This window comes from Theropithecus gelada, chromosome 17 (assembly GCF_003255815.1).
Source record: "Theropithecus gelada isolate Dixy chromosome 17, Tgel_1.0, whole genome shotgun sequence".
Classification (NCBI taxonomy): domain Eukaryota; kingdom Metazoa; phylum Chordata; class Mammalia; order Primates; family Cercopithecidae; genus Theropithecus; species Theropithecus gelada.
Genome location: NC_037685.1, coordinates 92,295,203 through 92,310,402, shown reverse-complemented (window position 1 = coordinate 92,310,402; position 15,200 = coordinate 92,295,203). Strand labels below are relative to the sequence as shown.

Here is a 15,200-nt window from a genome sequence, read left to right as displayed (position 1 = left end):
GGATGTTTCTGTTTTATGCTAGAAGCATTGTCATATGTAGATTGTCTGACTGGGAACAGGCCATTTGTGGAAGAGGGAATAAAAATCCTTAGGGATGAGATTTCACCTAGGGAAAAATAACTTTTCAACTGTAGATGATGTTTCCTAATTACAGGAAATTTTGAGGATGCATAAAATTTGAAGGCATTGGGAGTGCAATTGGAAGGCCTGCATGACTAGAATTCCAATAAAAGGACTCCCCAGTGAGTGATTATAGAAAAAAACAGAAACCTATAGTTTCTCCTTTGGAGAAACCTATAGTTAAAAAGTGATAAAAGGAGCGAGAAAACCCGGCAAAGACAAAAATAGGACAGAGATGTAAGGTACAAAACACTATTAAGTGTAGCGTCACTGAAGTCAGGGAAAGTGGACGATGAATGTGCAAAGGACTTGTAAGAACAGCAATAACAAGAAGAGCGTGGCACCTTCTCTGTTGTTACAACCCTTTTTTAGTGTCTGGTAACTTCTGAGAAATATGGCATTCATTTGCCAAAATCTATTGGAGGGAAAATATAATGTTGAGTCAAGATTTCTACTATTTTGTGATAAATGGTTTTAAGTGATAAGTGAAAACCTGTCTTTTTTTGCTGAAAAGCTCACTGATACTTTGATTATGATATTAAGGAGGTTTATTGTAGACTGTGTGTAGTACCTTAGAGAGCCTGTGGCAGTGATGCAGATTTGAAGGATCCATGGCTAGCCTAATTGAGGTTTTCTTAAATATTATATGGCTGTGTGGAGATGGCATCTTGAGTCAACCAGGATCCAGAAATCCTACAGAAATGCACAGCTAGTAAGGATACTTGAGGTCTCTCAGCTTTAGGACTGGTGTATATTATGTGCAAAATGCCTTTTATAATCATTGCTGAATAGTTTAACAAGCTCTGGCAGGACTCTAATAAATGTGGATTTTTTTTTGGAGAGGTATTGAAATACAAAGTGGCAGTAATTGTGCTTTATTTTTTTTTTAAGAAAGCACACCATGAATATCCACACTTAGAATAAGAATAGTTACCCCTATATAGAATATATGCCATGTTGGCCAGGAGTATATGCCATGCTTACGGCACATTTTTAAAAGTTTTAATTCTTTTTATTTAAAGAAAAATACCATAAAAGATATTGTTTTCCATGGAAATTTGCCAATCTCTTTTTTCCTTCTAGCTTTTTTTGTCCTTTGCCTACATGACTGTTAAATTGCACAAAATCTAAATTCTTATCTACATTTGTTTGACATTTGAATTCTAAAAGAACATATGAATATTTAAAACAAGTTTTAATAAAATTTTATCATTAGAAACCAATTATTATTCATATTTCATTTAAATCTAGTTAATGCAGAATGTATTCATAAAGAGAAGCAATCCACAAAAAAAACTGCTATTACTGTATTCTAAATAAACTTGATATCAACTGGACCAAATTTTAATTTTATCTACAATTAAGAAATGGTGGGCCTTTAGGATATTTACAATTTCATTATCAAGAAGCACATTCTTTTCTCCAAGTAAATGTTTTATTGCTATATAATTCTAAATTGCTTATACAAATTCTGTTACAAAACCCACATTCTTTTCTTGATAATTCAAATAATTTGGAAAAAACAGAGTACTCATTGTTTCAGAAATATAGCTTATGTACATTTTTATTGAAGTTTATAATTGTTTAATTTTTCCAGATGTTTGGTAGTTTTGAAATGGTTCTGTTACTATCAGATTATATGCATTATTTATAATGTGTACATATTCATTATTCAACATATGTTCTTGCTTCAGTTAATGTTAGAATATCCCCTATATTTGTTTTTAAAAGGCTCACCAGCATTATAATAAACTCACTCAGATTTTCCTTGTTCCTCCTAACTTAGCCACTTCCAAAGCTGTGTGACCACAAGCAACCTACTTAACCTCTAAAAGCCTTCTATTCCTCATCTGTAAAATGCGGTCATCATTAACTTGCAGAGACTTTGTGAATGTTCAATGTAATGTCCACCATGCACTTGGTGAAAGTTAGGTGCTGAATATTGCTGGCTGTTAGCAGTAAATGAAATTGAGGTCAGCAAACTCTGCTCTCCTTCTAAAAAGATATCAAGAAAGAAGTAGCTAGTGATCGTAGCTTTTCCTATTTTCACCATGAAAATATTGACTATGTACATCATTGACAAAGTCTTTTACTGACCCTATGATACTCACTCAATGCTTTGATATATGCCACACATGCTGAGATTAGAACAGTCATGCAGTTTTCTAACAATCGCACTTTAGACTCACAGAGTCAAATAAAAAGAGATTTTATCAAGCCAGTCAAAAGATCTGTTGATCTGTATAAAAACATTACTTAAGCATAAATTTTCATTAAACTTTCCCATATGTAACACTTAAATTTGTGAGAATAAAAAATAGGTATCTGAAGAAATAGATGATCAGTCTCCTAAAACAAAATTTAAAATTCTTTGTCTCCTTCAATAGATTTGTTTTGGCGCTGACCTAATTTCTATGCTAATTCATAGGGTTTACGATTGCTTTATTCTTTGCACAGCCTGTATTTTTTCCTTCTTTCAAATCTCCCAGGGACTGACTCCAGGAAGTAAGGCATATGCATCATCAATAAACCGCATTTAGTTAACTGTTCTTTATTCGGCAACTCCTGATCCACTTTGTGGATTTTCTATGCCCTTCATTTCTTTCCTTCCTCAATCCCACCACCTTTCTTTTGATGATTTCACTGCTCATTATCACCTCTACCAGAAGTGAGAAGAAAGAATGTGCAATTAAAATGAGTTGAAAATGACTTTTAAAATTTATTTTCAGGATAAGGAGGAAAAGTTGAAAATGTTAGCTAAAATTAGGCCTGGGGTTTTCTAATGACTTCATACAGTTATTTTTATCCCTGTTAAAGTAATGCTAATTGAGTTCTGAAATGAAAGGACCCTTCCACCCTATCTTATTCTTTCTTATTGGAATATATAGGGAAAGAGGAGAAATGTAAAATCTATTTACACAAAGTTTTCTAAAGCATAAAGTAGTCATTAGGACAGAATAATGCTTACAAAGGTCCTATTTATGAGTTGCACAGTACAGCAGTAAATGTTTTAGAATACAAGTTTTATAGTGAATTAACTCATTTGCACCCTCTTCATGCAAGTGTGTAAATGTATGTTTATTTACTAACTGTCCAGCTTTTTTAGCAAGAGGCCTCACTGTTGATTCCCTATTAGTGTCACTATTAATTTCTGAATAGTGTAGGGAAATGAAGTAGGAGTTTTTAATTTTGTGTGATATACTTAAAAAGTAATTAGTACTTCAGTAGTTACTTTAAAATATTTGTAAATATTTGCAAATTTGAACAAAGGAATAAAATAAAATAAAGTTTAGAGTAACTCTTAAGATCAAGGCTTTTGATCTTAAACATAGATGGTTTAAAAAATATACTGGTTTTATAAGTTATCCTCTAATATCAGAGTAATCGTGAGGTTAAATTCTAGTACTATTATAAGAAATGGGAATATTTTCATAATTTGAGTCAGCTATAAGTCATCTTTCTCACAGTCAACTAACATGCAAAATGAGGGCTAACTAGGTGATCCCTAAAATCACCCAAGGCTTTTCAGTACTTTCAAGTATACACACAGCTATGCACACATTATATATTTTACATGTATACATTGGGAGAAGATTTAAGTTAGCCACACAGCTTAGACAAGTTGTGTCCACATGTATGTATCTATTTAGGAAGTAGTAATGGACTAAAGAATCCTTTCCTTCAAAAAGGCATCATATAACGCATCTGTGCCTCCAGTTTTGTTTTGTTTTTTAATTTTAAATGAGTGATAAATGTTTGTTGAATAGAAATACATTTAAATGTGTGTGGGCCCTTTATCTTCTCATTCAGATGAGAAAGGCATACCAGAGTAGAAAGATCACATATTTTGAAGGTCACAGATCAGGCTCTGGACAAGCATGTTATGTATGCCTATAAAGCTGGTATAATAATAACCATATTATAAAACTGCTATGAGTATTAACTAAATTACATATGTCAAGCACCTAGTAGCATGTTTGAAACATAATTGACACTAGATAACCAATCTATCATTTCTCAGACGTTGTATTGGTTTTTCAGATGTAATCATCCTCTTAAACTTGATGATTGAATCAAAACAGAATAGAGATATAATATTTCATTGTATATATATATTTATTATATGTTACATGTAGATGTGGTATTTTTACACTTTTACATAGGTACCTATATATTAATGACATATTTTGTGTACACACATACATATATTTTAATTCATCAAAAGGGACTTCTAATTTTAAATATTCTATTAACAAGACAAAAAATAAAAAAGAAATGGCCTTAAAATAAGGTAATATTCTAAACTTATATTTATTTGCAATTATGAATTAACCAGAACATGTACATGGTTATGGCTTAAATATCTGTGTATATAGTGATTACATGAAACTTTGTGTATACCACAATACTGTTAAACTAATCTAAATAGTGGAAGCAGAATTAATTGAGAAATACAAATAAAATTACCTGTAAAGCATAGTGCTTCAAAAAAATTTTTAAAAAGATTTAAAACATAAAAAGTTTAACAATGGTATCTTTTATTCTTACCTTTTTTTTTTTTTTTTTTTTTTTGAGACGGAGTCTTGCTCTGTAGCCCAGGCTGGAGTGCAGTGGTGCGATCTTGGCTCACTGCAAGCTCCACCTCCCGGGTTCACACCATTCTCCTGCCTCAGCTTCCCAAGTAGCTGGGACTATAGGCGCCCACCACCACGCCTGGCTAATTTTTTATTTTTTTATTTTTTAGTAGAGACGGGGTTTTACCATGTTGCCCAGGCTGGTCTCGAACTCCTGAGCTCAGACGATCTACCCGCCTCAGCCTCCCAAAGTGCTAGGATTACAGGTGTGAGCCACCATGCCCAGCCAAAGATGGTATCTTGATATATACTTATAATCATGCTCACATCTTTATAGTGGAGATTATAAAATTACAAACAGAAGGCTTGCAGTAAATGAAAAATAGTATCTTTTAGTGATAGAATGCAATAAGTAATAATCAAGATAACCTGTGTATCAGCATGCAGTGTCTGTTAATGCCAGATATGAGGTAAGCCATTTCATGCATATACGTGCATGAAGTGTGTCGGGGTCTTTTTTTATGAAATTGAAACAGAGAAGTTTGATGACTTGTCTAAAGTCACACAGAACTTAGCAACAACCCAGAGAATATCATCCACTCCTCTGGCTCAGCTCAGTACACCATCTATCCTGTTGTTTTCCTTGTCTATAGGAAAAATAGGCTTGGGAGGCATATAATCTAACTGCTCTTCTAGATCGATTTTTACAAAACACCTGGGAAGCAGGCCCACAGCAAGTGAGACATCTAAGAAGTTCTTAATTATTATTTTCAAGGGACTAATAGCATAGAAGCTTTCTGAGTCATCGTTAGAAATATGTGACACGAGAAGGTAGGTCACAGGTTGGCATCATAAGGAATAAGAGTTTGGAAATGCTTTCACAATGCCCACAGAAAGGATACATGGGAAGAACGAAGCCCATTTAGTCCTTTTTATTTTATTTAAGCCCAATTCAGGTGTAAACATGCGTAAAACGTTGTTCGGATTTTCAGAGAGGAAAGATAATAACAAGTAGGTCAGTGAATGGTTTGAAATGTGGCGTGTAAGGTATTGTTCAATATTATGCCAAGATCTCCCAGTCTTGAGGACAAACTTCCATGCAGGGACTTTGCAATCACCATAGTCACTTAAAGCAAATGTGGTTGTTAGTGTCATTCCAAACATTATTTTTCAAGATGTGTTCAATTCTTGTGTTTCAACTTACATGAAGAACTTTTGTTATAACTCATGTTTATGCTTTTTAGAAACACTCTAGAGAATAATTATGGCCAAATGGGTATATTTAATTTCTTTTCAACTTAATAAAGGGAGGTATGGTAATAACCCTTTCCATAGAGACCAGCTGGGTGATAGGGTCAGAAGACGAAGATTCTGCTGGTGTGGGCTGGGGGAACATTTTAAAAGGAAGTGCATCTGTACTACAAGCATCCACCGCAAAGCAGGGAAAGGGAGAGTAAGGGGCCAGGGAAAATGAAAGACTTGAGATATAATTACAAAGAGAAAATGTCACTTCACTTGGACTATCATCATAAACAATGGCTCCTGTGCAATGTCCTTATAACAAAGGAAAAATAAAGAAAATGGCTCCCTATGTTTCCACCAAAAAGGTGGATGATCTTAACTTGTTGGAGAGGGCATGACCTGTGAGCAGATAAACAGCCCGCTCTGCTGCTCTGTCTAGATGGAGAATTGTTTCAGATTGCAGGTCCTCTGACTGCTGACAGATTGCCTAACTCTGGCCGTGGGCCTCCAACTTCGGGAAGCTGTGGGTATTGTGTAAAGATGTAAGTTAAACACATTTCAGAAGCAGCTTGGTACTGATTTGGGGAGTCAAGTATGTTTCAACTACAGACCTCAAAGTAAATATTTACCAATTATGGCAAAAGTTCAACTGTAGGGCAGAACCAGCAGCTAAAAAGCACAAGGAGAGGGATCATGCTTCCCTGACTGCAGTTTGTTTACCAACCTTCAACTCAGATGTGCATGTTCCTCTGAGAGTGTGTGTGTATGTAGTGGGGGCCGGGGGTAGGGGGGCGGTGGCAGTGGTTGGGGGCTGAGGTTTACTACTTCAACCACTTCATCAGTGCTCCATTTTCACGGTAAAGAGTTTGAAGAAACTGATTTTACCAGCCAGTGAACCCGACCAATATAATTTGAACAATTATATGCCAAATTTGTATATAGAGAGACTTGTGAACTCCATGTACAGCCCCATTTGCACAATAACAAGCTGTTACCCACCAGGTGTTTTGATGTTGTGTGTTGTCCATATTTAGGACTCTGTCTTTAGGATTAGTAGAAATGAGGAGAAAATAAGAAGGATCAGAAGCAAAACAGTTAACTCAGCCAAGTAATTTATATTCTAGGTAGCATTTGGTGGAAGAGGAAAATTGAAGTAGTTCCTACAGAAAGCATATGGAAATCAGGTATCAAAGATCTTTTTCCATTCTAGGCTCAGTCACTGGTCATCAGTATGTGAGGTTTTATGTTTAGGACCGTGCAGAGGATATCTGGAAGCCTAGCGATGAAGAGAAATGTCTTCTCAAGGAAAGGATGAATCATGGGCTTTTCCATTACTTATATGGCAACCTGCAGATCAAAAAGTGTTTCAGAGGCTTAATGTACTGGAGTAACCCACTAGCCTTGATTTTATAAATGAGGAAACAGAAGCCCAGGAGTTATGGGATTATTCCATGTTATATAGCTATTCAGTGTCAAAGCCATAGGGGATATGCAAGCATTTGGCAACACACTGTTCCACAATTCCTTTACCAAGGACCAGTTTTCCAGTAGGCAACCCAGGAGAAAGAAAGAGAGCGAGAAAGGGAGAGGCAGGGAGGGAGGGAGAGAGGGCGGGAGGGATGGAGGGAGGGAGGAAGGAAGGAAGGGAGAAAGGAAGGAAGGAAGGAAGGAAGGAAGGAAGGAAGGAAGGAAGGAAGGAAGGAAGGAAGGAAGGAAGGAAGGAAGAGGGGAGGGAAAGAAGGAAGGACTAATTTGAAAAATAACCAATTTTTTACCTAGGCTTCAGTGAATCCCTCCCCCTCCCCACACCAATTTACCACTTAGATAAATGTGTTAAAAATTTCTTGCAGGCAGAACTACTTGTGTTACAGCACAATTGTTTCTACTTTCCTCTTGGCTCTTCCCTGCATCCAGAAGCCACTACTGTCTCTAAAATAAGATCACAAGGCAGACACCCAGAGACATTTGAGCCTCCAACTAGTAAACTAGCAGAAGCTCTACCACTGCCCACAGCAAAGATTCAAAATTGGGGTATGTCGAAACCTTCACTGAATTCATATTACTTTTCTGGTTCACCCTACGTTACACAGAAGTTGAGATTCCTTCCCTCCGCTGAGAAAAGTGCGTTGTCTTTCTCTGTGCCAACACTGCTGGATCCGAGGCTCCAGGAGGAACTGGTGGCAAAGCGGGCGTTTTGGGACGGCGCCTGTGATTGCTCTGTGACTTCCTCTCTCTGTTACATCCATATACAAATACAAGCTTATTTATTTATTTTAATTCTCCTTCTCCTGCTAGCAACCTGTGGACTTAGCATCTGACTGGTGCAGCAAGGAAGGAGGCTAGTGGGCAAGCGTTACTGTGCCCAACCCGGAGGTGCCTCTTCGCAGTCTTCAGGAGCAGCTCCCCCATTCCAGCTCCTCTGGCAGGGTCTGCAGTTACCTGCGACCGGGACAGGAGACCATGAATGTGCCCTTCTGCCCCCTTGCCTTTCTGCCCTCTTTGAGTTCCCGTCCTTAATTGAAGAGCCAGTGACTATTGGCTGAAGTTCCCCCAGCGATTTGCATGAACCCAGAGGGAGTGTCTTCTGCCGCCCTCCCTTCAAGAGCGCTCTGACTGCAGCCTCCCAGGGAATGCGCGGCCGAGGGAATGCGCGCAGCTCGCGGGCCTTGGGAGTGAGCTGGTACCCGGCGACCTGGCACCCGCGCCTGGATATGGGGCGTCTACATCGTCCCAGGAGCAGCACCAGCCACAGGAACCTGCCGGTAAGGGTTAGGAGCTCAAGGAGCCCCGCGACCCCGACAAGTTGCAGTATTATGAAGCAATTTCCACTCGGATGGTTTTTCAAACCTTCTACCTTCATGTAAACTTCACAGGAAGGATGGCACGGGGAGGGAAGGGAGTTTGGGATAATGTGTCTTCCTTTTAACAAGGAATAGGGAAGTCCTTGGGTCATGAGAGGAAGTTTCTGAAGCAAGAAATGTATCCAGATAAGGTGGAGGGGATCAGGGGTGCGCTCAATCTGCTTTAGATACAGGGGTTCGGGATCGTTTCCTGCTGCTGGCGTCTGACTATGAATGCCTACTGAAATTGACAGATTGTTTTTGCATAACCGTTTTCCGCGTTTACTTTGCTTCCCCCTAAGGGAGGGAGGATTAGTGACGGCTTGGTAAGAGGTGGAAATCCAGATCCTTTCGGTTTGATTTCAGATGTGTGCTAAAATACAAATCGCTCTTTCCGATCTAAGACCTAAAGTGTTGGAGGTGGAGGAGAGAGTGTTAGTAGTTTCTCCGTATTATTATCATTGCGATTGTGGTTGTTTTTACGGTTCTCCTAGTGTAACACACTGCGTGTTCCAGCACTCTAATGGCAGACTCTTCAAGGAGAAATAAATTGCCCACCTTTCAGTGCTCTCTACTACCAGCCCCCTCCCTCCTCATCACCTACCCTGGGTTTCCCTGTCGCGTTGCGCAGTCTCTGGGTCGGAATCCTCTCCACTCTGGCGTGTTTCCGGGGATGTTTTATGGTTTGGGATTCTGAAGTTAGCTGGATGAGGGTGGTGATGGGGAAACTGAGGGGGGGGGAAGGCGGGGGCGGAGGGGACAGAAAGTGAACAGCAAAATTAAGTTTTGGAGACGACATTGCCCCACAGATCTCCCTTTGCAGCGGGGTTCTTCTCCGCCCCCGTTCTAACTAGAGGTTTTGCTTCTGGGAACGGGGATGGGGACAGCAAGGATCACAGGGGCACTAGTTTCTCTCTCAGACCCCTATTTCCCCGTGTGTGTAATGAGCTTTCTTCCCTCCCCCCACGCCAGCATCTGTTTCTGTTTTTCCTCTTCGTGGAACCCTTCAGCTGCCTCGAGAGTCACAGCCGGGCCACCGAGCTTCTGTACAGCCTGAACGAGGGACTGCCCGCGGGGGTGCTCATCGGCAGCCTGGCCGAGGACCTGCGGCTGCTGCCCCGGTCTGCAGGGAGGCTGGACCCGCAATCGCAGCTGCCAGAGCGCACCGGTGCTGAGTGGAACCCCCCTCTCTCTTTCAGCCTGGCCTCCCGGGGACTGAGTGGCCAGTACGTGACCCTAGACAACCGCTCCGGGGAGCTGCACACTTCAGCTCAGGAGATCGACAGGGAGGCCCTGTGTCTTGAAGGGGGCGGAGGGACCGCGTGGGGCGGCAGCGTTTCCATCTCCTCCTCTCCTTCTTCTGACTCTTGTCTTTTACTGCTGGATGTGCTTGTCCTGCCTCAGGAATATTTCAGGTTTGTGAAGGTGAAGATCGCCATAAGAGACATCAATGACAACGCCCCACAGTTCCCTGTTTCCCAAATCTCGGTGTGGGTCCCGGAAAATGCACCTGTAAACACCCGATTGGCCATAGAACATCCTGCTGTGGACCCAGATGTAGGCATTAATGGGGTACAGACCTATCGCTTACTGGACTACCATGGTATGTTCACCCTGGACGTGGAGGAAAATGAGAACGGGGAGCGCACCCCCTACCTAATTGTCATGGGTGCTTTGGACAGGGAAACCCAGGACCAATATGTGAGCATCATCATAGCTGAGGATGGTGGATCTCCACCACTTTTGGGCAGTGCCACACTCACCATTGGCATAAGTGACATTAATGACAATTGCCCTTTCTTCACAGACTCACAAATCAATGTCACTGTGTATGGGAATGCTACAGTGGGCACCCCAATTGCAGCTGTCCAGGCTGTGGATAAAGACTTGGGGACCAATGCTCAAATTACTTATTCTTACAGTCAGAAAGTTCCACAAGCATCTAAGGATTTATTTCACCTGGATGAAAACACTGGAGTCATTAAACTTTTCAATAAGATTGGGGGAAGTGTTCTGCAGTCTCACAAGCTCACCATCCTTGCTAATGGACCAGGCTGCATCCCTGCTGTAATCACTGCTCTTGTGTCCGTTATCAAAGTTATTTTCAGACCCCCTGAGATTGTCCCTCGTTACATAGCAAACGAGATAGATGGTGTTGTTTATCTGAAAGAACTGGAACCCGTGAACACTCCCATTGCGTTTTTCACCATAAGAGATCCAGAAGGTAAATACAAGGTTAACTGCTACCTGGATGGTGAAGGCCCGTTTAGGTTATCACCTTACAAACCATACAATAATGAATATTTACTAGAGACCACAAAACCTATGGACTATGAGCTACAGCAGTTCTATGAAGTAGCTGTGGTGGCTTGGAACTCTGAAGGATTTCATGTCAAAAGAGTAATTAAAGTGCAACTTTTAGATGACAATGATAATGCTCCAATTTTCCTTCAACCCTTAATAGAACTAACCATTGAAGAAAACAACTCACCCAATGCCTTTTTGACTAAGCTGTATGCTACAGATGCCGACAGTGGGGAAAGAGGCCAAGTTTCATATTTTCTGGGACCTGATGCTCCATCATATTTTTCCTTAGACAGTGTCACAGGAATTCTGACAGTTTCTACTCAGCTGGACCGAGAAGAGAAAGAAAAGTACAGATACACCGTCAGAGCTGTTGACTGTGGGAAGCCACCCAGAGAATCAATAGCCACTGTGGCCCTCACAGTGTTGGATAAAAATGACAACAGTCCTCGGTTTATCAACAAGGACTTCAGCTTTTTTGTGCCTGAAAACTTTCCAGGCTATGGTGAGATTGGAGTAATTAGTGTAACAGATGCTGATGCTGGGCGAAATGGATGGGTTGCCCTCTCTGTGGTGAACCAGAGTGATATTTTTGTCATAGATACAGGAAAGGGTATGCTGAGGGCTAAAGTCTCTTTGGACAGAGAACAGCAAAGCTCCTATACTTTGTGGGTTGAGGCTGTTGATGGGGGTGAGCCCGCCCTCTCCTCTACAGCAAAAATCACAATTCTCCTTCTAGATATCAATGACAACCCTCCTCTTGTTTTATTTCCTCAGTCTAATATGTCTTATCTGTTAGTACTGCCTTCTACTCTCCCAGGCTCCCCGGTTACAGAAGTCTATGCTGTCGACAAAGACACAGGCATGAATGCTGTCATAGCTTACAGCATCATAGGGAGAAGAGGCCCTAGGCCTGAGTCCTTCAGGATTGACCCAAAAACTGGCAACATTACTTTGGAAGAGGCATTGCTGCAGACAGATTATGGGCTCCATCGCTTACTGGTGAAAGTGAGTGATCATGGTTATCCTGAGCCTCTCCACTCCACGGTCATGGTGAACCTATTTGTCAATGACACTGTCAGTAATGAGAGTTACATTGAGAGTCTTTTAAGGAAAGAACCAGAGATTAATATAGAGGAGAAAGAACCACAAATCTCAATAGAACCGACTCATAGGAAGGTAGAATCTGTGTCCTGTATGCCCACCTTAGTAGCTCTGTCTGTAATAAGCTTGGGTTCCATCACACTGGTCACAGGGATGGGCATATACATCTGTTTAAGGAAAGGGAAAAAGCATCCCAGGGAAGATGAAAATTTGGAAGTACAGATTCCACTGAAAGGAAAAATTGACTTGCACATGCGAGAGAGAAAGCCAATGGATATTTCTAATATTTGATATTTCATGGTGGAATAACACGGAGAAATGTTTTAACTGACTTTGGATCTTCATTACCTAAAAAAGGAGAGTGTTGATGGCAGTTACAATGAAGGACGACTAATTTATAACTTGTTCTATATTGTAAATAGCTGTTTACAGGTTTTTAAATTTAAAATCAGAGGTTATAAAATGTGTACAGCATTTTTAAGTGAAAATTAGTACTAACAGCCATAGGACTGTTATTAAAAAAAAAAAAAAAAGAAAGCTTGGACATGGTTTGCAGCTTTCATACACCAAGCAGATGATTGATAAAACCTGGGAGTAAGGTAAGAAAAAGGAAAAAATTTTTATCTAAAAATTCCTGTCACCACAAGAGGGCATCAGCTGCTCCTTTGCAGGGAACTGAGGTATTGTACTTGACAGTTGTACATGAAATTAATGAAAGAGTATATTTTAAATATATTGTTTTTAACATTAAACAAATATGAAATTAAAGTAAATTAAATTTCACCCTATTTAAATATATAAGAAAAAAAAGAAATGCACTTGTAAACAGAATGTTTATTACCTCAAAAGTGCATATATAGTTTGAAAGAGAAGGCATTAAAAAGAAGTGCAATTCCTTTTTAGCAAGGATAAAAACATTGCCTTGTGTTACAAATTCGATCTGCTGAAGAGTATTCCACTTTCTGTGTACTCGAATTGCTTTCTGTTTGCTTTACCACTGCACTTGCTGTTATTACAGGGGAAATATATATATATATATATATATATATATACACACATACATTCTTCGTTACAGAAAGTGTAACTAGATCTTATGCCCAAGAAAAACAGCCAGAAGCAAAGAAATGCTTCAATCCTTAGTTGCTTCATAGGCATTCATGACATTTTAGTGCTTTCACAACTTGTTGGTTGTACTTTATACTTGGGTTATATATTAGACTTTTATAGGCTTAAAATCTTCCATCACATAAGAAAATAGAAATCATATTAAAAGTGAATTCTTCTAGAGGCTTGTGTGCACTACTGGTTGTTTTAGTTGGGCCTTTTATATGAAAGTTATACTGTACGTATCTTTTTGTTGTTGTTTAGGTTTGTTGGCTACCATTTCTGCCTTCCTTTCTTTGGTTTTGGATTAAGTCCAACAGTTTATTTGTAAGCCCTGCAGCAGATTTCTTTGATAATTTAGCTTTTACTGAATCTCTTGCAATGAAGAAAGCTATTTCATCAGTGATTTATCACTTTCAATTCATTGTGTGAACTGGAAATATTATTTTATATGAGAGCTATAGCAAAATAATCTGTATAAACAAGGAATGTGTTAGCTTAAACTGGATCATTTTACTTTTTGGCATCACGCATCTGTACTGTACCAAAAGTGTTTATATGTCTGCAAATTAAAGGTATATTTTCATAATTTCTTTATCATTTTTAGCATTTTATATTTGAACATGGGCTTGTTATTTCACTGAAGTGCCTGTCATTTGTTTGTTTTTAGGGTTAAATGTGAGTAAACTGTAGTATTCTGCTATATTAAAGTTTATATTAAACTAATTCATTACTCAATTAAACATTGGGTAAATTATTAAATGCGTGTGTAGTTATAGACATATATGTAGTAGAAAGAGAGTATGCCTAAATATTTGATGTAAGTTCATATGAAAATTTGCACCCATGTATGTGCACATTCATATTAATTGATTATAGATTTAATATCATTACACATTTTCATTTTACCACATATTTATAACAAATCCTCTGCTAGCAGTGTTGCAATAACTTGCGATAATTTCTAAAACAAAAATACTCTGCAAAAAAAGAAATTGAATGCAAACAATCAAGTTCTTTTAGATTTGTATTAGTTAACTCATTTATCTTATTTTTCTTCAGTTTGAGAATTTCGGTAAATAAAATAATAAGTATATGAGGCAGCAACATTTGTTACAAAAACTAAATATATTTTTATCGGAAATTCCTTTTGTATGAGAGGCATCTGAGCTAAGAGACTAAGATCATTTAACCCCCAAAACTTTTCATTTATAACTGATATGGAGCAATGGAGGAAACATCTCTTAAGAGTCATATTTTATTTCTTATTTCTTTTTTGTAAAGAAAGGAACTTCATGAGATAAAAATAACACTATTTATTTTTTAAGAATCCTCCGTAAGTGCAATAATTTCATCATCAGTACAAATAGCACAATTTTCGATTCATTTCCAAATTTGAAGAAGGTTCATGTGTTTTGGGGAATGGACTTTATCTCCAGCATGAGAAATGCCTGTAACATTAATAAAAATATGTATTTCTGAATAACTTCTTGTGGCAGGATTTCCTTTACAAAAACATCTCATTCACATTAAAAACATTAATAACAAGGAAAGCTAAAGTAAATTAAACTCAAAGATAAAAGCTCCTTTTTACTGACACCTTGTGCTAGAATAGTTGCCAAAATGTATGCTAATCATGTCAATGTTGTTAGTTGAGCTGGCACAAAAATAAATGTTCCATTCATTAAAACCCCTAATATCCATTTAACAGTTTGTGAACCAGTGAGTTCTCTTTGCCCAATTTAATGAAGAAGAGATTGCTGTGATCTTTGCACTGCCAAATTCACTCTTACACCACAGAGAAAATTGTTCATTAATTTGAATTGGGAAATTTAAAACCAACATAGCAATTTCAGCTACAGGGGAAAAAACAATTTACGTTATTTGACTACTTAGGGTAGATTTCCTGACC

At 38.8% G+C, this 15,200-nt stretch overlaps 1 protein-coding gene across 1 annotated transcript; it reads left to right on the top strand.

Moving 5' to 3' along the window:
• The first annotated feature begins 7,886 nt into the window (after window positions 1–7,886).
• On the top strand, window positions 7,887–13,877 carry PCDH20 (protocadherin 20). Its single transcript, XM_025364465.1, has 2 exons — window positions 7,887–8,698; window positions 9,749–13,877. Exons 1-2 carry the CDS (start codon window positions 8,567–8,569, stop codon window positions 12,473–12,475), a joined length of 2,859 nt encoding a protein of 952 aa, XP_025220250.1. The 5' UTR covers window positions 7,887–8,566; the 3' UTR covers window positions 12,476–13,877.
• The last annotated feature ends 1,323 nt before the right edge of the window (window positions 13,878–15,200 follow it).